Raw genomic sequence first — 23,154 nt, forward strand, 5'->3', positions numbered from 1 at the left:
CAACGCAGATAACAGAGACTTTGTTGGAAATGGCTGTTGTTCAACTAGTGGCAGTAATGTGGTGGCAGAGCACTTACATGGTCCTGATATTAAAAAAAAAAAAAAAAAAAAAAAAAAAAAGAAATATTAAAAAAAAGAAAGACCTGCATCTAACAACAACTGGCTTTGTATTTGTGTGAAAGAGAATTTTAAAACACTACTTTGAATGAAGTAGAATTTGATTGAAACTGTAGTTCTGCACTGAAACAGAAAAAGACGTTTCTCAGTTTTTATTAATGCAATAAATCCCCTATATGTGTTGTATTTGTTTTTCTTTAAGCCATAGTTTGGCTCAATATTTGATGTATTTTTAGTGTTCAGGGTTATTTGCTTTTATAAATTCAAATGAAGGCCACAAAGTTTCTTAAAAACCTATATAACCATGGCAGCACACTGAATATAAGAAGGCTAACTTTTACTTACCCCCTACATCCTTGACAAAAATCAGCCTCATTATTTATTAATGTATGATCAAGATGCATTGATCCACTGTAATACGTAGCCACACTCCAGTAGGTTGGTTGTCTGTCAGGCCAATATCATTTTATTAACTTGTTCAAAAAGAAAGTTTAGAAATGGGAGACAACAAGTGACAAGTTGTCTTTGCAGCAGCTGATGTAATGCTCCACTGCTAAGAGGCTCACAGGCTATACTGAAAGTTATCAAGTTTCTTCTGCTTGTAGTGACTTTAAGTAAAGCGTCAAGACTGTGAGTGTTTAATGACTTACTGTGATCCAAGTCTTGGGATGTGAGTGTCAATTACTAAAGTTCACTGTAGAACTCTGAACTGCTAACCCCAAAATATTACAGTTGTCCTCCTGTATTGTTGTATTATGTCACTGAATTATTTGCTGTTGAAATGTTTACTTGTTTGGCTGATGTCTAACATAAATACTTGAAGCACTAGAAATACTTGAAGCTGTAAAATACCATGTCCACTTAAAGCACAATGGGTAATGAGCTATAGCTAGACTCTTATTATGATTCCCAAGCCTTTCTTTCTTTTTCTTTTTTTTTTCACGTCACAACCCTGCATGCCCCACGTTTTTACCACAAAAATGCACCACTAAAATAACTTGGCTCCGATTCAGTAATTAAGGATTGAAGCAATTCTAAATTCTGCCTTTTTTGGAGGGGTCACTCTCCCTGTCAGCTGGGTTTAAGGCTAGCTATGTCTCAACTGAGATTTATGTTGGATCACCAGGGACATTCTGTTGCCTTGTTGAAGCAAGATTTGTTCTCTCTGATTCCTACTTTAAGATTTTAGAGATTGCTCTGTTTTGTGCTTCAGTTTTATCCCCATCAAATTTCCAGGCTTGTAACTAATATTGACTACAGAGCAACACTGCTGATTATACATATATTGCATGTTGTGTCCTGTAATATTTTTGCCAGAATGTTTTTAAAAAAAATCTTATTAAGCTTGTAACAGCTGACAATCTTGTCTTTTATAGGAACAGCTGAATAGAATCTATCCAATGACTTTTTGGTGAGGTCTTTAAATAGATTTGCTAAGGAGCTTAATCTGTTGACATCCTGTGGGTATGTCTCAGTCTGAGTGACCACTCCAGGGTCGGGACCCTTGAGGCCATAGTCGGCTTATCTCCAATGACTGTTCACTCTCTCCTGCTGTCTTTACACATGCATTTAAAAATTAAACTAGCTAAAATTAAGATAATGAACTAAAATAAAAACATTTCAACTGCGGTAAATTATAGTATTAATCTGATTGTTGAATTGTTATTTTATAGTTTATTGGATTATTTATGTAATCATTGATATGTTTTGTTGTGCTCATTTATTGGAGGATTTAATTTGTAAAGATGCATGTAATTATTTAGTTTTGGCAATTACTGGGGTCTCATTGCAAATGCATATGTAACACTTCGTATAAGTGGCCTTGTACAGTAAGTATAATCCTTGTATCTCCCTTGTCTCGTAAATGGGACCAGCTGTGTACGGAGGAAGATTTCCCCATCCAGCATGTGAAAAGGTTATGTGAAATTCTGAAATGCTGATTGAGATTGTTGCGTTATTATTACTTCTCATGTTTTCATTGCTATACTTTTTCTCGTAGAGGAATGGTGACACGTTTGTTTTTAGACTCTTGTTTTGTCTGTGCCAAGGCAGGCAGCCAGTGAGTAATGGCATCCCGGCCCGTGCTCTTTGAGAACATGTTTGTTTTTTTCTTTCCTTCCTTTTGTTTGTTTCCTTTCTTTTGATAATCATACTGTCTGGGTTATGTTGTTGTAAATGTTCTATTTTTTTTCTTTTTTGTTTTTCATCAGCACATTTATTTTAGTATAAGGACCTCGCTAAATTAAATATTTTTGTTGATAAGGGTAAAGATAGTGGTTCTTTCCATTCTCTGATCTGCTTTAATCTCTGTCTTTAGTGGTGTTGATTAAGCTCAACTTCGTCATCAAAGTCTCCACTCTAATTTTATGAGGTAATTTAAATAGCACACTCAGACACAGATCACAAATGAAAATTCCCATATTCTCACTGTGATTCATCTATTGTCTTCAAAGTTGAATTTGTGTCTACAAGGTCAACAATGTTAAAACTCTGCTGTGTCGTCGAGGCGAGGGAACTGGCCATTGCAATGATGAGTTCAAATCAACAATAAACACAGGAGGATGAGCGTCCTATCACAGCTACTACACTGACTTATGTTTCTAAATGTTCACTGTGCAAACCCTATTTCTCCACTGATACAAACCAAATGGGTCCCATTTGGTCACTCAACACGCTAATCAGACTTGATGAGCTCGTGGTGTTGGACCTCACGGCTTTCTGCGGCTCATAGCTCTGACTTGTGTATTTGCAGTCCCACAGCTATTACACTCAGTAATTATACACACTAGTCTCCAGAGTGGCCTACCAATGCCTAAATTACAGCCGGTTGATAAACCACAGCAAAGTAAGAATATAAAATGTCTCGAAAGAAACTGCTTTGGCCAAAGAAACTAGGACTAGAATTGAAAATAACTTCTGAGAAAATAAGTCTCTTGTTTATTATCAATTTATTTATTTAGTCAGTCATTCATATTCATTCAGAAATAAATTCTGGGAATTGACACTTAAGATTAGAAACTATAAGATTGCAACTTCCCTTGTAAGTATTACATTAATCCTTATTTTTGAAGAAGTGCTCACTGAATATTAATGGAAACATTTGGTGCCTCTCTCTTAGCCAGTGATATGCATGCTGAAATGCATACACTGCTAATGATCTGATTCAGTATTTAAAAGCTTAAAAAGGTCTTATGTGAAAAGATAGTCAAAGGTCTTCAGAGGTGTAGAGCCTGGTGCATTTTCTTCCCATGTCCAGCCATAACATTACACCATGGCCACAGCTGCTGTGTCGCCGCTGATCTGTCCCCAAGAAACATGATCCTGTTTATAATCTGACCATCATTTGGACGCCGACAGCCTGCGACGCCAGACCCATGATTTACCCCAGTGCGTGTGTGTGTTTCTCACAGATAGATTTACGAGGGCAAACTGTATGAGGGTAAGGACTAGGTCTTGCGTGGCTTGATGTAGTCCCTCACGTAATGGTACTTCCTCCTCACCAGCATGAACTGTGTTTTGAATGTTGGCAACAAAGTAGGTGTATGTCTGGGTAAATGAGGCTTTATTAATAATGGTCACTCTAGGAGGGTTGTATACAGTATTTACAAGGGATACTTGTTGCTAAGAACACAAGTTTATTGAAATGTTGTGCCAGTTGAACTCAGTATTTTGTGTTTTGCCCGAGAGATCCAAATGCAGAAACAGAAACACTTTCTGTGTCATGTGTTAATGAGAAGCTTCGGTTGACGTACTGTGGCTTGAAACTGTGAAATGCTGCTCTTCTGTCATGCGGAAATACAGAGCTGCCACAGTGAGAAAGTCATTTTTACAGGATCCCATTTATATTAGAAAAGTTATCTTGTCACAACAAAACAGTGTTCATTGTCATAATTTTTTCATGAGGACGAAGTTGATGATGAGTCTTAATCATATAAAAATGGGAACTCGGATATCTGGATGTTTACCCTCATCTCATCTGAATTGAGCCTGTGAAATTTTCAGCATGTTAGACTATGCTATGTGCGTAACTCCAGTGTGTAAGTGTGTAGCAGCAGGTACAATCATGGATAGGCAAATTTTTACAGGAATGTTATGGGGTTAATGTTACGCCATCCATCTAGTGCCACTCATCACTATAGCCAACTGCCAAGCCAGTTTACACATTCATGTTACAATATGGCTGCATACCTTCTCCAAAATAAGCATCAGTAAAAGATGAGCACAATTATCAGGACTTTACTTGTCAGTGTGCAATGACAAGTTGTCATAGCGTTGAAGTAAATATTTAATGAAAAATGTCAGTTTGTTTAGATTAACAGCTATGGGCTTATTACTCACATTATTACACAATATGATATGCAAACACAAAATGTGTGCATAGACTTTATATGTAATGTAATATCACTTTTGTACTCAACTGTATAGTTACTTGACGCACTGAAGAAAGTTCATCTGGAACTTTTATGCATTTTTGTTTTCTCTTATCCTGAATATAGACAGTGAGAGAGCGTTCTGATTAATTTGGATGTGGAAACTCTAGATGTACAGATTTGCTTACAACAGAAAAGGTAAAATTTGCATTGTATTCTACAGTTAATATCCCTGCCGTGGGTGTGCAATAAAGTCTTCACCCTGTTCTCTGCAAACTAAACACATTGTTATACAGTATTAAGAATTGCCGGATTATCAGTCTCTCTTCCGGATTAAAATGATAAAATAAATCTTGGCCAAATGGAGCTCAAGTTACATTTTCACCATTTGGGTTGAGACAGTGTTTACTGACCAATTATATTTGTGACTTTGTATGTGCCTCCTCTTTTTCTCTCTATTAGATCTGCAGTTATGAAGATACTGAAATCCTCCCAGTAATAATGTTTTATATTAAATAGTGCTGGAGCCAACTACACTAAGATTTTAACAGCATGTGTATGTCATGGTTATTCACATACCAGACATGTATGGTCCCTGCTGTAGCCACTGTAGAAACTCACATGTAGTTTCTGTCATACACACTAAGTCCCATGATGACACCCGTGTGCACGTATTCACACAACGATGTAACAGTCTGTGTTATGCCTTTGGCTTTTGATGTGTCCGCCCCCCCTCCTCATGTAAATCACTCAAACCTACTGCAACAGTTCCCAGAAAAGGTCTCCACATAGCACGAGACAAGCATCAAATATGGGTACAGTTAAGTAAACATGGCATTCTGTGTCATTTATCAGTGCCATTTCTGTTATTTATGTTTCATCTATCTGAAGAATTTGCTAAGGTCATTAAGCCTCTCGCTCAGATGGAAGAAATTATGTTCCCACATTTGGATTCCATGGGTTTAGGCTTTGGCGTAAACATCTTTTTGAACATGACAGGCAGTATGTGTTGATTTAAATTGTTTTTTTTTTTTTTTATGGTGCTGCATAGTAATTCATGAGTAAAAGAGAAAGTGTGTAATAGGGCTCCTCAATTATGGCAAAAATCATAATCACGATTATTTTGAACAATATTGAGATCACAATTATTCAACGATTTCTCATTGATTTAGGAAAAAAACACAAGTAGTTACTCCCATTATACGCGATATAAATATGAAATCTATTTACCTAATTTTTTTAAGTATCGATTGCAAAACTGATAACGCCGGATGGTTTTTGTTGGGGGGAGGGAATTTGTTGAGAAACAGAATGCAGCACGATGAGCGTTTTCTTGCGATTATCTTGTTTTTATAATCTTCGGAGGCCAAAATCGTAATCGAAAATTAAATTTGATTAATTGCCCAGCCCCAGTGTGTAAGTGACAGACCTTAGTCCTGCTATATAGCACTTCCACAACTCGGATGAGAAGATATTGTGAACTCTTCTTGCAGCTTATATCCTTTTCAGCTGCACTAAATCGCAGGCAGCTGAAGTACATCTCTGTTTAGGACAAACATTTTACATGTCAGTCTGTGTCTCATTGTTAACAGCAATTACTCATAAATACTCTCATAATCTTCCTCAGGCGTTCCCAATCCGTTTGATCAGTGTCTGCTGGTCATTAACATCCGTTCCATAGTATCCATGTATCTGTTCTCTAAACCTCCTATCCTGCTCAAGAGTCTGTGCCTTGAATAGTGTTTCCCTTTCATTAAAATGATGATGTTTCTTGCAGCACCCCACTTTACTTTGTCCGCGTCTTCAGAAGTGCAGTTAATGATTAAGTTCATTTATCAGTTGGCTTTTCATGTCCAGGACGTCTGCACCCAAGCCTATCGGTTTTCTCAAGATGAAGGGGGGAATGAAATGTGTGAAAGGAGCTAAAGTTGAGCTGACTTTCAGTCACTTGCAGTATGTCAGCACATAGCACTTGTACTCCTAAACATCATTAATCTCTCCAGACTCTCCCTGCACAGAGATGTTGGCTCTTTAAGCAGTGCTGTTTAAATCAAAGAAAACCAAATGACTCAGTAGGCAGCAGGAAACTGTCAGTTTTCCAAAATATTTCTAATATTTGAGATTTAATACAAAACAAATGTAATATAAAACATTTTGTTCATCTAAATTACTGGCAAAGACTATATGTTTTGCTCTGTCCTTGAAAACCTTCACTGTGAAAAATGTATGTGATTTTATTTTTTTAATGAAATACTTCATTTTTGTTTTTGCAGGAAAGTGTGTCTCCCTGCAGTGGATCAGTAAGAAGTGCTCTTCAATATGAATACAGGTATGTACACACAAACCTTATGTGAGATTGTCGGGGAGTCATCACCTTCAGTCCGTGTCCTTTCTTTTTTTTTTTTTTGGCAAAGTTTAATAATCACATTGACAGTATTTGTTTATCCACTGACCTGAAAACCATTGTTTACATATAATACTTGAAAATAAAAAGTCAATATGTTCAGGCATTTCAGGCCACCTCGCTATTTTAAAAGCTGCTATGTGTGCTTCTTTTCCTCTGCCACAGGCATGAGTCTGTAACTCTAACCCTGACCCTGTTTCACCACTTTGGTGTCGGTCCATTTTGGGCCACAGTTATTGTGACTAAAAGCATCATTGAGCATCGTAAGGTTGTTGCTTTTAACCACAGTGACGCATTAAACCTTCAATACATTTCCAAAACTCTGTCCTCAACCTGGCGGTCGTCCCGATCCGAAGTGTTTATTTCAGCCGGAGAATCAATGATGAGTGATCCATATTCAAGCCTTCTCCACACACCACACACCACCACCGCCAGTGCTAGCTTTACTCAACCTGGTTGTTAGTCTGTATATGAAATATAGAATAAAACACAGAAATAGCTCAGTGTGTTGCTTAGGTTGAAAGCCTACTAATAATAATAATAATAATAAGAATTACAAATTAATTTGATGGAGACTCATAGATTTTAAACAGCCTGTATTATCCAATAGTTTAAATTGTAAAGAATTGATCTAGGTGTTAGCGGCCTTTCACACACCTCAGAATTACCTGTGTATGTATAGGTACCACAATGGGAAGCAATAGGGGAAATATGTAGCAGCTTGTTGTACTGTACTGAAGGTATTTCACTACAGTTTAGTTGGGCAGGTGGAGCTGTTTCAAACATGAATTGACACTGACCAAATTGACACTTGACTTCTCCACTATTAACAAATGTACTTCATGTTAAGTGTTGTTGGTAGTCATGCTCAAGCACTTATACTGTTTATGATTTTTTTTTTTAAACCTAAGCATCTAGGATCTTCAGTTTTATCATACAGTATCTGACGGAAAACTTTAGTTTTTATCATTGGGCTGAGCATCAGTTTCATCACAAATCCTCGGCTCATTTTCTATGAGCTACCACCCAATCTGTAAAACTCAGGCTCTTTGAATGCATGTGCTTTGCCGCCACTTGTTTGGGTTATGTCTTTGGCTGGATGCATTTGTGCTCATGTAGCCCTGCGTTTGTGTCATATGCATGTGCATGTGTGCTGCCGCTGCTGCTGCTTCTGCCTCTTTGATCCAACCCTGCCTGGCTGTGATTCCTCAGATAGCGGAGGATACGCTCCCAAAAGCGTGGCCTTGTCACTCATACTCTCTCCCGTGAAGAGGGTCCAGAGCTCACCAAATCTAGCCACAGGTACTAACACTCACAAACACACAACGAATTAACACATGTTCAAACAAGAAGAGTGAACTAAATTTGTGAAATTCACACCACTAAAGGAACTGACACGGCTAAACTGCCCGAGGTAAGTCTTTAAAAAAAAAAAAAAAAAAAAAGCAGCTTGTTGTTTTTCAGACTCATGTTTGGGCTTCATCAACCTGATATGGCTTTGGGCATAATTGAAATACTTTCAAATAGTCTGTGGCTGCCTCTGTATGCTTAAGCAATGTTTTGGACTGCAAGATGCTATTCTTTTCGAATCAGTTCATTGTATAATTATTTTATTTTCTTTCGTTGAGTCTCTTCCGTCTTTGGCTTGTTTTGCTTCTTAAATCAGTCCAGAGTGGTACTGTACCCACCGGTTGTTGATGTTAATCTTCCTTCCTTCCTTCTGACAGCTGTCATATGTCAAGTTCTCCCCCCTGCTTCTTACCATCTCCCCCTCTTCATGTGCCGTTTATTCTACTTTCCCTGTTGTCTAAGTGTTTTTTAATCACTGTTTTTCCTGGCTCTGTTTCTTTTTTTCTGTTACTGTTTCTCTTCTGTCAGGATTGATTGGTCAGACATAACACAGCTCCCTTGACCTTAAGATGTTATACTTGGAAAGGCCTGTGTGTTCACTAGAGTGGCAGCATTCTGCTTAATTCTTCCTGATCAGTGGTTCGGTTTTACCCAAGCAAACTCACTGTAGATCTGCTGTATGTATGAGCCTCTTCATCCAAATTCTCTTTACAGAATAATTTGAAATTACAGTTAAAGTCAAGATGAATAACCAACAAGCTTTTTACAGAGCACAGTTGAATCTGTATTATTGGGCTTCTAGAGGTTACAGCTAGTGTAGTTTTCCCAGCTACTTTCTTTTTCCCTGCTGCTGTGCCTGCACCTTGTCAGCACCCAGGTTAACAGCTGCACCTATGAAGGCATCCTGGCACTGTCAGCTTCCTTTTTACAACAGTAGGACACTGTCTGGAAGCTGATGAGCTGCTCTCAGATAGACCAGGTTTAAGAGCTTAGAGGGCCCAACACTGTAGACTACAGACTGAAGCAGGGCTCCCACCGTTCCTTGATATACTTGAAAGTTTATGAAATTACACAAATAGAAATGGGTAATTGAAAGTGGTTGGATTTCTATATTCTCTGCAAAAATAATTCTGTCTTTTTAATTGTTGTCTTGCAGCGTCTGTACAGCCTGCTAGTCCTCTTTATAAAAATTAATAGTGTAACAGTAATTAACCTTGATCCGTGTATCAAACTGTGCCATGTTGGGTCCTTGAATTTGAGGGAATTGGGCCTTGAAAGTCTTTGAAAGGTCCCTGAATTTGATGTTTTAAGAAGGTGTGGGAACGCTGCCGGAGGTCACCGCCTTAATCATCTCCACTGTTAAAACCAGTTGTCTATTTTGCTCGGAGATAGCTAACTTAACCAGCCACCTGGATTCAGTGACAGAGGTGGGTTCTTATTCAGAACAAAAATGAACCAAAGCCCTCAAGAACACACAGTGACCATTCTGCTGTCCAGACATTAATTGTCACATTCAATGATGGGGCTGACATCACTCTCCTCATGTCCGTTCTTCATCTTGGGAGTGAAGTGATGTTTCAACAACTGATGTGCATGGAAAGCAGTCAGCACTCTTGTTTTCTCACCCATTTCTATGAGCGAGCCAAAAACTCTGATCTCAGAGGACATTTGTACACACCGCACGTAAAGATCAGCCATCTGCACTGTGCCCACTCTGGTAGCGCTGTGTGAGTTTCTGATCTGCGGTGTCTGTGACAACATCATCTTGAAATCTTGAATCTCGACTATTTGTTAGTTTACCATAAGCATTAGTGTAGTTTTCCATCCTCAAAAGTTTACAGGGAAACATTCATTCATTTCTGTGTGGACTAGCTGTGAACTACAAGAGAAGAATTATTAGTTGTAAAGGCCGGTGACGCAACAGTTGCTTACAAGTGATTGCGAACTTCTCACTACAGTACTCAGAATACTCGTGGATGCGAAAATGTTATGACAGCAGGTGATATTGTGCATCACATCTGGATAAAAATCAGGATTAAAAATGTTGTCTGTTCTGTGCTTTTTCCTCTTCAGTTTCGTCTTTTCAGATGTGTCTACTCCTTTACCCCCGTTATCAAGTCTCTGTTTGTCACAATAAACATTATCTTAAGCATTTTTTGGGATGACAGTATATTGTGTAACTACTTGAGATATAATCCTATTGCAGTATTGACATTTGCAGAGATAATGTGACCACACATTGACTCCTGTTATTTATTTTTTTCATGTCTTCCTCAGGGAGTGATTCTCACTCGTCAGACTTGGGTAAGTTTCTGTTGCTGTTGGTGAATTTTGGTGGAGACTGTTGACATTGCACTTGACAAAAGAGGTTGTGAAACACCCCATAGGAGACCAGAAAAGTTAATCAAACACACTGTAGTGGTTGATGTTAATTAGATTAAAATTATCTTCAGATTCTTGGCGGTCCCGCAGTGTAACAGATGGCCTTAAGAATGGAGACGCCAGCAGCTCGTCTCTTGCTGCCAAAGGCTTCCGCAGTGTCAGACCCAACCTGCAGGACAAGAAGTCACCAACACAGGTAGAATGTCTCACTCACTACTTGACACATGTTGAATTGTTTTTACTGCTGTTTAGAGTTTAATCAAAAATGATGGCGTTGTTTCATAATGGTGGAAAAGGTTATTCTTCATTCTCTATTTCAAGTATTTAATTTGATGATTTGTATCAAGCTTTTCACTGATGATTTTTTCGTTGTTGTTGTTTGAACTTGTTTTGGCTGCTGCTTTCTAATTGGCAAATAAGGATATCAGTCACTTGCCATTGCCACCCCCCAGGAGAGACAGTTATCACTTCTCGCCCACTGGCGCTAACCCACCAGACTATAGCTCCCTCATAGCCCTGGCTAATGATTCTAGCCCTGGAATGCTAACATTCACTCAGAACGAGAGAGCAGTTTTAAAAGAGTCCTACACTATTAATAGCACATCTTCTTACTCCTTCTCAGAGACCAGTGGAAATTCAGTCCAACAGGCGCACCAGCACACTGTCTCAAATGATATTAGCAACTGTAGTGCATCTACCACTGCTAATGCCCAGGTCCAGGAGCGTAAAGTGTCTTCCCTCAAACTAACCCCAGTCACCATCCCTGACCCTCCTGCTCACCTCAATTCTTACCTTGATCCACAACCTAAGACCAAGACCACAAATTCCCCTCCGCCCACTTTCCCACCTCCACAAAGTGGTCCCACTCTCTCTCAGCCCCCGACACAGACAGCCTCGATTTCTGTCCACTTGGGCGCCGAGAATCTGAAAAATCCAGAGCCTCAACCTCCAAGTCCCACAGTGGAACTCAAGCTCCCAGATCAAGCCCCAAGTCAAAACCCAAGTCCAGCTGCATCGCATGTGGAGATGACGAAGCCTCCTCCTGCAGTTCCACCAAGACCTTCTCCTGCAGAACTGTTGGTACATAACTGACTACATACTGTAACAACAGAGCAAAATCATCATCACTGGGTTTTTTCTCTTGGTGACACAAGAGTGATTAAAGGGTAACACACCGCTGCATCCCATCATTTGACACACTGGTCACACCATACAAACAGAAGTAGCCGGTGTAACGTAGCCATGATGTGTCAGAGTCAGAGAACAGAGGTTTTTCTGCTACAGGCGTTCCTTGAAATAGACGCAGGCGTTTCGATGCACGTCATGTTCTGCTTGTGTGTGTCGCCTTTTTAGTTTGTTAATCTTGGTGCTGCCATGCATCCAACCAAACTAACTGTGATTCTACATATGTGTGATAACAGTGTTTCATTTAATGTATACCAATGTTATTGTCTATATACTTTGCAGCCTTCCACAGAGTTTGAACTAACAGAGCATCTTCAATTCACAGCAGTTATCATGTTTGAGAAGATGATGCCGCAGCCTCATGACACCTCAGTGTGGTTTCCCATCAGCTTTTCACCTTCTATTAGGCTCACATGTTGCTTCCACACATCCTTTGTGACAATGTGGCTAATGAGTGATATCACTAAGCACTCTCCTCCTTTCCTTCTTTTCCAATCAATTCCCTCTCCCCTCCAACACCAGGGGCCTCCGTCCCCCGACCCCTCAGCACAGCGCTCCCACTACCACAGCCACAGCTCAGACTCACTCGACTACCTGTCAGGCCTAATGCCCAAGACCCTATCGCCCACCCCGTACGTTCCTATTGGAGCTGGCGGCACAGCTGGTGCTTTGAGCGGGCCGAGCTTTACCACATTCAGCGGTGCGAGCATCGGTGGCTGCATGTCACCCTCGGCTTCCCCAGTCACAGTGTCTGCTCTCAGCCACTACTCGTCGTCCACGCCGGGTCTGCTGGACGAGCTGCAGATCTGTAGTCTGGACTCACCTGGCGCCTCACCCACGCCGTCGCCCACCCTCAGCCTTGTTTCTACCTACACAACCACTGCTGGCCCTGATGATGTGCTAACAACCTCTGTGGCCTCCACTGCTGCAGCAGCCACTGTCACTAACGTAATTATCCCAACAAGTCACTGCTGTAACACACATCATTATCAAAAAAACAAATGGTCCCCTCCTTTCCCCAACTGATTTTTGGATGGCTGAACCAAACCTGGATGGCTGAAGTGTGATTACTACCAAGTTTTACCTTCCACTAACCATCAACTGCAACCTACCTGTCAGATACCAGAATTAAATTCAGCCCACTACGTCCCCTTATTATGTCAATGTCTCTGTCCTCATCAGAACTCTGTGTCTATGTGTGCTTGTCTATGTTTCTCTTTGTTATGCCTTCTTTGCAATCCAGTGCAATTACACTGTCTTTTCAGGCCAGTTCATATCAAAAATTCATGACCAGACAATTTTCAGAGAAGTTGCAGCAGGGTGGAGTACCCTGTATGTTGTTGTTCACATCTTGAAAGACTGAACTGGTCCACTGGGAATTAGAGGGTTTTTTAACATAACGTGTGTGAGGACTGAACTAGTTATGTTTACTGTCATATTATATTATACTATATATATATATATAATATATATATATATATATATATATATATTATATATATATATATATATATATATGTATATGTATATATATATATGTCTAGATTATGGCATAAATTTGCATGTGCACCTTGTCTTCCAAACTGAATTGTGATTTCGTTAGGACTGCACTAATTAGTCTGACATTGTCCTCTTCTCAGCTAAGTAATTAGCTTGGTGTCTATCAAGTCAATCAAAGTTGCATTGCATAGTCACTGTTTACTCCAAGCCTCACAGCCATCAAGCCAAACCTCTTCTTCAACTTGGTCTTTTATACATGTGGTAAAGTGGGAAAGATCTTCAGTGCATGGCGTTATTCTACCACAGTTCCTGTTCCCAGCCTCACTCCCACCTACAAATGTGTAGATTGGCCTTGTTGCTTTTTCAACCTGGGAAAATATCCATTCACACTAGGAAACATTCAGTAGAAGTCTGTGATTCAGAGGTCTGAAACCAGGATATATTGCAATGGTTTCCGCTTCATATCCTCAGCTTGAATTTGTCAGTTGTGGCATTGTAATCACAGTAACAGCAGCAGTAATTTACTCACTGTCATTGTCATTTTACTCTATGCTCCAGTGTTAACAAGAAAGAAGATAGAAATAGAACTTAGTCCGCTTGTTGCTTTATTGGAAATTGATCTGTTTTGAAGTGGCTGCGTTGCGTTTTTGAGCTGTCTTGAATCTTTGATCTGAACATGGAGGCCTTTAACTTGAAATTGTTTTTATCCAGATGAAATTCTATGTCTCTGTGTCATGTTGAATGGAAGAGCATTCTTCAGAAGAGCCTCCCATTATAACTACATCATGCCTGCTGTCTTGTTTATGTTCCAACTAATTTATAATGAAATGTATCTGAATGTGAAAGAGTTGTCCATGTTTTACTGTTCCTGTTTTAATCTCTGTTGTTCTGTTTTAGAGCAAAGTGATTCAATAAGTGCCCCTTCCCCTAACTAACTCTTCAGCTCCAGCACTTCCTATGAATCACGTCAGATCCAATATCTGACTTACATGTACATCCATTCCAATATCAGACCTGGTTCCTCTACCCTTATGAATGTTTGTAGCAATAAGATGGCTATTGCTATCTTTTTACATTTACACTCAAGAGTTTTATAGTAGATCTACAAGGTTGTGCACTATTGTACATTTTGCTGCCACTTCTGATTGGTAGTCTTACAGCCTCTGTTTCTGGCTTGTGGGTCACTCTTAGGGCCAGGTCCTCTCTCACGCTATGAATGGAAGTGCTAGCCATCCACAGAGACCCCTCTCTCCTCCGTCCTATCCTCCTCCCCCCGCCTCACTCCACACTGGGCTCCCGAGACAGAGCAGGAGCTCGGGTGAGTCACTGTTGTTTTGTCTCTTCTCACCAATAAGACATGCTTCAAATTGTCCAAATGCATGACTAGGGAAGTCATTACACTGCATTGCAAATAAACAACAAATACAGAACTAATTAAATCCAGACCTTCTACCTTTACCTGAGAAAAATAAAACTTTATTCCCTCTGTGTCATATTAATGTGCTTTACTCTGAGGTTGAAAGTGTTTAGAATTTCAGGAATGTGTAAATCTATTAAGCACCACTCAAGGGATCTTTGTGAATTAATCTCAGTGTTGGAATGGAAATGATTTTGTCAAATCTCATTTTATCATTGTTCCATAATAATTGAAGAGTTAAGGGAAATAGATTTATTTACAGTCACTTGCTGTGTAAGGTTTACAAAATATAATATCTTTATCCATCAGTAAAAGACAGAAGAATTGAACATGGAGGGTATATTTCTGATTATTTTTAGGGCTAACTGACGAGCCTTTCTTTTGTCTCTCCTCTTCCCTCTTCTATGTAGAGGGCACCGAGTGTATCACTAGGGAGTCTGTGGTGTCGGGCCACACCAGCGTCAGCAGCACCGTGCCCATCGCCCGCTTCTCAGAAGAAGAAAAAAGGGTTTCTGTCATTAAAGCCCCTCATTATGAAGGCATCGGCCCTGTGGACGAGTCTGGCATCCCTATCGCCATCCGCACGGTGAGGTCAATCATACACTACAACTAAACACATTGGTTTGCAGCAGCAGACTGACTCGGTTAGGTGCTGTAGTGGAGCAGAGGGGTGTCTTTAGACCCATTTCTGTTGTCTTGATATGCGATCAGGCTCATGAGAGGGGAATGCTTTCAGCTGTCAGCAGCTTTTGAGCCAATATTAAAAGCCTTTTCTCTCACCCACACTATCTCTGTGTCTCTTTTACTCTCTCCTCTGTGTGCTAGTTATAAAGAGCTCAGACAAGGTCTTTGCTTCAGTACTGCAAGGTCCTTGATACTTACTTGTCAAAGTGTGTGCATTTGTGTCCGTGTTATCTCTGTTAAGGATGCTCATGTATTAACACTTCACTCGGTTATCCATTTCTTGTAGAGCGACATTTAAAGGCAGACACGCTAAACTACAGGATGAGAGAAAGACAAACAGGAAGAATGAGAGATGGGCAATAAAAGCAAAGAGAAAAGGTGAAAAGGGAAAAGAAGCAGGAAAGGGAAAAAAACAGATGCTCCTTATTGTGAGCAGACAAACATTTTTGTGGCCACTCTGTTTGGTAACCGTGGAGAGTGAAGTGGTAATTGGACTGTGCCAGTGCTACATGCACAGTCACACACACTCCTTCACTGTGGAAGCAAAATACCTCTTCTCTGACCAGAATCCAGACACTGTTTAGTGCTACTGAATAAAGAGCGGATTAAGTCTCTCTGCCATTTGATAGCTCTTTTTTGAAGTGGCTATTAGATCTATACTGTATACACAAAGACACACATACCAGGGTTTCTCCAGGATTTTCCAGGCACAGAACCAGAGCGTCAAACTTTTTGTTTTTGTAGCAACACAGCTTCCTCTACGCTATGAAACCAAATCTGCTGGAATTGATTTCTGAGAGGAGGCACGGTCACATCACACACATTCATACGAAAACAGACTGTCGTAGTAGTTGAACAAGTGACTGATGGCATCGTTGTTGTTTTTTTCAGGGCTATATGTTTGGATATTATGGAGTTGTATATGCTGAGAATGTTTAAAAGTTAAATTTGCAATATTCAAATTATGAGAATGATGAGGAAGCATCCTGTGTTGTTTCACTTCTTTGTTGTTAGAAAGCATAGAAAATGTCATTAACTCACTGAAGAGCATTAAAAAACAAGTCAAATAATAAAAAAAAAAAAAAATGGCATCAATTAAACATAATTAACATCTATATTTCTCTTCAAGTCAAGAGAACAAATTCGTAGGTGAGGCATAATCATGAGGGAGCTTTAAATCAAATCATTAGTGGACGATGTGGACCATTAGGGAGCCATAGGAAGATATGGACATAGAGAGGCCCCCACCCACAAACTACTTCACCTGCACTGTTTGATCAGAACGAGGAGGATGAGGGAGAAATTAGGATTCTATCATCCATTCTTGTGTTTTGCCAACTGATATCCAAACACATATCCTACTTTAATTTGGCTGCGTGAGTTACTACAATACATGAGTTAACAGTCAAATGTGATTTTATATGGTGAATAATTGGGTTGATTATGTAAAGTTATATGTTCTTCCCTGAGTTCCAGATGACTGTTATATTTCACTATATTTTCACTAGCAAAAATGTTTGATATAAAAGTTCTTGAAAATGACTTTTTGAACATACGTATATTCAGCATATAACAAGAAGATGCAGGATTAGAACTAAATTTTACTAGGATATGTGTGAGAGAACCATGCGATCCACCTTTCAGACTTGTCACGTGGTGCAAATGATTCTTGATACAATTATGTATCTTTGATCAGAAAAAGAGGATGTAGTCATCCTCATGTCATCCTAAAGTCTTTCACTGAACAAGCTTGATCGACATTTCCTAAAAACACAATATACAGTGTGTTGTGCAATAAATTAAGCTTTGTAAATAATTTATTCACGTCTCAGCATAATTTCTCTTTGGGTGAAATATGGATGTCTAGAAAGGCTGATAGTGTGTTTTCTCTCTGCTCAGTAATGTCCTATAAAACAGTGAGAACCCTTTCCGGTTTCTAACTTAAGTTATCCAGTTTCATGCTGCATTTTCATGGCACATAAATCTTTATGATTATTTCTCTCTCCCCAGACGGTGGATAGGCCTAAGGATTGGTATAAAACTATGTTCAAACAGATCCACAAGGTTCACAAAGCAGGTAAGTCTCCACCGAATCAGTGAAAGGCAGAAATGGCTCATTATTTGATGTGATTTGATTGTCACATTATGAGGGGAACTCGTCATGCATGCATGCTGCTTGTACGCGTGTGTGTATCTGTGTGTATCTGTGTGAGTCTTAGCATACTGGTTCTTGTTAAACTGAAAGACCCCGAAGAACCTCAGAGCCAGAACTCATTAGATGCGAGCAAGAGAGTCTGGAGAGGAGGAGGTTATTGAGAGAAACCTCTAATAGACACAGAGCTGTCCTGGGAAATCTGCTCTAATTTTGTGGCCTTGACAGAATCACACAGTCAGTACAAGGCTTGTTTGTTCTAAGCTGCTCAGGCTGCTTCTACTGCAGCACACACACAAACACACGCACACTCTCACATAGAGAGACTATTTCATGACGATGTGTGCCTCAAAAACATCCACAGGCTTGTGATGGTCTCTTTGATGCGTCTCAGAATTCCCAAAGCTCCCTGAATATTCACATCGTCTAGTGGATTTATAAAGCAATACTTCAGTCCCACACAAATTCTGTCATCCGTACGGTAGTACTGAAAGGTCTTTCTAAAGGTGTGTAGTTTCTTTTGTTTGCAGACAACAGCAGCTTTGGTTAGATGCAGACGCTGCTTCTGTGGAGTACGATCTCCCATCTTAAAGCTCAAAAAACGACATAATAGAAAAACTGTTGTTTGAAAGCAGCTGAGCTTGTGGATGGGCAGAGGAGAAGTGGATTGTGCTGCCTGGGTGGTTTTGATACTTTCCACTGTGAAAAATGGTTGCTATTGGAAATTACTTTGTAACTGACTTTATTTAAGCTGACTGAAGCTGCTGTTCTCCCTGAGGAGGAAACTACACAGCTATGTACCATACAGTATGTCTGTGCATGTATCCCAATCAGCTTTTGTTCCTTTCTTCCACAGATGATGACTATTCTGACACATACAATGCAACATATGCTGTCATAAACAACGGTGAGACCTGCTTCATGTGTAACAAAAGTTGTGTTTCATACAGTAACATTTGTCTCCTCCTCTCTGGCTCGCTCTACCTTATGACCTCCCCTCCTGTCCTGTCCTTAGCAGACGACTACAGCCTGTTGTCCACCACCACCATGGCCCACCCAGCTCCCCGCACACATACGTACAGGCCACTATCCAAGAGCCCCTCAGACAACGGAGGGCACCTGGGGCCTCGGGAGCCTTCCCCGTCCCCTGTACCCCCACCACCTCCACCCATGCCATCCCTCCTGCAGCTGAGGGCCAGAGATAGTGAACGCGAAAAGGACTCCCCAGACATGTAGGAGGAGCTTATCTCTTTCATTAATTGCATGTCATCTTTAATCAATCAATACAACATTTTAATGGCTCTCTGAAACCTATAAATGTGAATTAATTATATTTGTTTTCATTCATGATGTACTTTTAACCTTATAATTCACATTATTCTGTGGCAAATGATTAGAAACAATTCAGATTAGAAATTTAACTAAGATTGTTTCTGCTTGTGTGGTGTTTTTCTTGCACCAGGAATGAATGGGGTCCCCCCGACAGGAAAGTGGACACACGGAAGTACCGCGCAGAGCCTAAGAGTATTTTTGAATACGAGCCTGGGAAGTCCTCTATTCTGGAGCACGAAAGACCAGTGAGTGTTTTTAAAATATGTTCTTTCACTTCATTATAATGAATTCTAATAATTTTACTGTCAGAATCCAGTAAAAGATCGACTTTATATTTGCGTCCCTAGCTGGCTTCACACCAATGTCTTGGAGGAATATTCACATAACTAATGGGGTTTTTTTTAATTTATGTAATAACACTTGTAAAAGATTCATTCTCTTGTTCTGCTCCACTTGGAGCTGAAAATGTCTATTTCTGAAGAGGCGAACAACTAAACATCAAGCAACTTGAAGGGAAATAACACGGCTGAGATGGAGCTACAAAGAATTGAGAGGAGTCACAGAGATACATTTACCTTCCTAACTGGTTACTGTAGTCTTTGTAGACATGACTGCGTTATTAATATGTTTTTTTTTGCAGACTTGTTTCTATCAGAGACAGTGGGCATTAAAAAGCAAAGGTTCCCAGTGCCACATCCTCCAGGGACTGTACTGTACTGGCTGTTCACTCTGCGGGGTGAATGACAAAGCAGACAGCAGAGATAATTACTGTGTAGAGGGAGTGCAGCAATAATAGACATGAGGTATCTGAGAGAAGGACAGGATAATGGAGAATGCGTTCTAGATGAGGCAGAACAGTAAAAAGAAAAGCTTTTTGTAAAGGTTTCACAGATGTTTAATGTGATGACTGCAGAGAGTGCTCTCAGGGCAATAATGCATGAGTCAGCCCCTGATAGACAGAGGCAATAAAAGGAGAAAGCTGTAGGAAGTAGAAGTGAACCCACGCTGGCTAATCTGCCGTCTGAGATTTCTTATGTTGTCGTCTTTTCTCCGCTCTCCAAGGTAAGAAATGGCAACCGACAAACCAACCTTTATGGTGGTGTCCATTTGGGCAATTATGAGCCATAGGAATCAAGAGACAATCAGTTTTCTTTAGCTTCTTCTTTTTTCTGTGTGTGTATACACAGCAGTTGTGTGACTGGCAGTCTATGCTGCAGGCCTCACTTTTCTTTTTTTGTTTTTACTGGATGACTCATTTCTCTCAAAGCTAAATTCCCTTTTTAGCAAGAGAGATGTAACACTAAAACACCTACATAACATCTCCTGGCAGTGTTTCATTTGGCATGAAAAATTCTGTCTCCATGTGGGGACGGGGGTTAGAAAGAGCAGACAGAGTAGTGAAACACTGCATCATCTCTCCAGTTAAAATAAGAGTAAGAATAAACTCTCGTCTGTAGTGCACGCCGAAGTGTGCAAATGGAAACAAATAGAGAAAGCTGTGCTTGTCGAAGTTTAAACAAGAAATGAGTAGATGATTAACTTGCTGCACAGCAGTAACCACTGTTTTGGCTTACCTGCCTGTTTCACTGGATGTAAATACCTATAATTTATTGCTGGTTGATTTGATATGAAAATTGCTCTCTCTGTGATACAAAGAAAGAGCTGAGTGTTGGAATCCCTCACGTGACATTAGCAGAGATGAACTTCTGCTTCCTTAAGGCAGTTTGTCTATAGTTTACTGCATGGCATTTTTTCAGCCTTGGATGCCTTATCATACCAGTTCTTAACTCCAAAAGAAATATTTGTACGTCTGCCCTTATGAGACACGATGTGGATTTAAGAAAAAAAAAAAAAAAAAAAAAAAATTCCTATTTCGAAATATGACCTGCTAACTGACAGTTTAGTGGTTTTTCATGCTGTCCTTGCTTGATGTTTTACCTGTTCTCTAAGTGACAGAAGTACACAACAGATCAAAAAACATAGTATGTTAAGTCTGATAATGTTCTTCATGTTATGATTAAGAAAATATGTCACACTGCAGCAGTGTGAGGCCGTCGGATCAGTCGGCTGGCTCACTGTGATACAATCCTGCTCCAACCAATGTACAAGTGAAACCTAACCTCATGTGAATAACCTCGAATGTTTTCTCCTAGCACTTCTATGAGATGTGCCCCTTCTTCCTCTTCTTAAATATAATGAGCTCTCCTCATAAAAAAAATTATATTTTCGCTTCCACTCTGAAATACAGTGTTTAGTGTGCCATCCACTGAGCCTGCACAGAGGTGTGGGTAATAAGGTTTAGTGTTGAATATGTAATGTTCAAAGTAGCATGTCACCTGTGCTAGGCAGCAGTAATTGGATTCTGTCCTGGAATCAGCGGCCTTGTCATTTTTTTATGCATGTGAAATTAATGAATATCAATTCAAAAGAGCCAAGGCGTATAAATTGTGTGTCTCTTCAGTCCAAGAGTGGCAAATGACTGTGCATATTAGATTATTTGGCATATGCAAGTTTAATTATTTTATGATAATATAGCACTATTGTACACTGCCTAATACAGACTCTAGTTTGCGTTTCTAAAGTTTTCAAATTAGCATCCAACCAAAAATTTCTCATTAGTATTTGTCAGTAGTAAATGGGTTTTGCATCATCACTTTTGTCCCCATTAGCCGGTCTAAATCTTCATTCTGATTCATCCTGTGCTCATCTCCCTGTGCCACCTTTGCCCATTCCTAACCATGAGGTCCATGTCTCTCTTTGTGTGTGTGACTTCTTTCCACACTTGCTGTCCTCTGTCTTTTCTTCTGTCTCCTCTCTCTGTCACTGTCGTGCTTTCCCAGACCTATGATGACATAGATTTAGAGAACGAGCCTTGGTATAAGTTCTTTTCCGAGCTGGAGTTTGGGCGGCCGGTAAGTCAGGGCCATAGCTACTCCCTCAACCCACAATCCTGCCATAGGCATACACCCACTTCGTCCACCCCACCCAGGATTTTTTTATGATATGTCTCCACCAATAGACTGGGTGGGGTTAGTTGTTTGGGCATGTGGTACTTGTTGGGTGCTGTGACCCCCTCCCCCTTCCCCCACCCTTGTGACAGGCTGTGTTATGTCATTGCGTTGCTGGGTTTTTTGGTCTGGTGGCTAGCAGGCACTGAAAAGTTCACACGCAAACCTGGACATTTATTTAAGTTGGTTCATTGCATCGATTTTTGCCCCCAAATTAGCAGGGAAATAGGTTAAAAAGCTGCGTGCTCCAGATGCTTTAAATGACCTGATTTTTGGCTGGTAGAACTGCACTGACCAATCAGTCAACATTAATAAATAAGCAGTAGATGAGTTTCCTATTGATGAATATTATCCTTTTGTTCTGATTAACAATCTAAGTCTGTGCAGTTTATTCAGCATCATTTGCACATGCTAATCTGTGTATCAATTAATCAGATTTTTATTTAGTCTGTCATTCATGTGATCATTTCCTGCTAGTATTTTGTTCATCTTCATATTCGGAAGTATGGGGGAATGCTCTGTATATCTACAAGCTGAATGGCTTTAGTGCCCTCTGCTGGATGTGAGTGGTAATAACGGCCTGGTGGCTCAGGGCAGGGATTGCCTCTAGCCGCAGATCTGGGATCAAATTACCCCAACCTGGCTGATTTACAAAGTGTCATGAGGACATGCCTCTGTCCATGCCAGAGCATGACGCAAGGTGATGACTGGGCTTATTCGAAATGTTCAGGTGCAAATGTCACATGTGGAGCTGGCATGACTTTGTGTCTTCCAGAGTCATGTTGGGCTGTGTGTTGAGATTTCTACCTGCAATATTCTGAATGTTTCACAGCACTGAATAAGCCTTTAGAGTGTAGATGGATTCCCTCCATGCACTGCCTGGTCCAGCAGGGACAGAATCTCACAGTATGTTCCGTGTTTGAGTGTTTATTGAGGTGACAAGTCACACGTTTTGACCGACTGAGTGAATAATAGTAGTTCATCTGCACTAGTAAACCAGCACTAAATCACAGCATTTGAGAGTGCAATTCATTGCACTCTCAAATAAACACAACACTACAGCTTGTGCTTCACTGGGCTTTCTGCTTTACAGCTTGCTGTCACACTCTGCATGTGTGTGTGGTACACGGGCACATTTCTGTGTGTGTGTTTATTTGTGTGTGGTATAAAGGGTGATGTAGTAGGCCTTATTTATTTTGGCATCCTTACACTGTAGTATAATGTTGAACATTTGAGATTAGTGTAGAAATAAA

At 40.2% G+C, this 23,154-nt stretch overlaps 1 protein-coding gene across 22 annotated transcripts in view; it reads left to right on the forward strand.

The window, feature by feature from the left end:
* sorbs2a (sorbin and SH3 domain containing 2a) overlaps positions 1-23,154 on the forward strand; it is a 71,182-nt gene that overhangs the window by 33,405 nt on the left and 14,623 nt on the right. For 12 of the 22 annotated variants that reach the window (XM_056372949.1, XM_056372955.1, XM_056372963.1 and 9 more), the window contains 12 exons: positions 6,761-6,816; positions 8,104-8,193; positions 10,519-10,545; positions 10,695-10,819; positions 12,331-12,756; positions 14,500-14,626; positions 15,136-15,311; positions 17,420-17,486; positions 18,418-18,468; positions 18,577-18,793; positions 19,024-19,138; positions 21,734-21,805. In XM_056372949.1, the coding sequence (XP_056228924.1) occupies positions 6,807-6,816; positions 8,104-8,193; positions 10,519-10,545; positions 10,695-10,819; positions 12,331-12,756; positions 14,500-14,626; positions 15,136-15,311; positions 17,420-17,486; positions 18,418-18,468; positions 18,577-18,793; positions 19,024-19,138; positions 21,734-21,805 (1,503 nt within the window). In that variant the 5' untranslated portion in view covers positions 6,761-6,806. The remainder of the gene's footprint in view (positions 1-6,760; positions 6,817-8,103; positions 8,194-10,518; positions 10,546-10,694; positions 10,820-12,330; positions 12,757-14,499; positions 14,627-15,135; positions 15,312-17,419; positions 17,487-18,417; positions 18,469-18,576; positions 18,794-19,023; positions 19,139-21,733; positions 21,806-23,154) is intronic. The other 10 variants (XM_056372961.1, XM_056372970.1, XM_056372964.1 and 7 more) reach the window with 6 other exon arrangements.

This window comes from Seriola aureovittata, chromosome 3, assembly GCF_021018895.1.
Source record: "Seriola aureovittata isolate HTS-2021-v1 ecotype China chromosome 3, ASM2101889v1, whole genome shotgun sequence".
NCBI lineage: Eukaryota > Metazoa > Chordata > Actinopteri > Carangiformes > Carangidae > Seriola > Seriola aureovittata.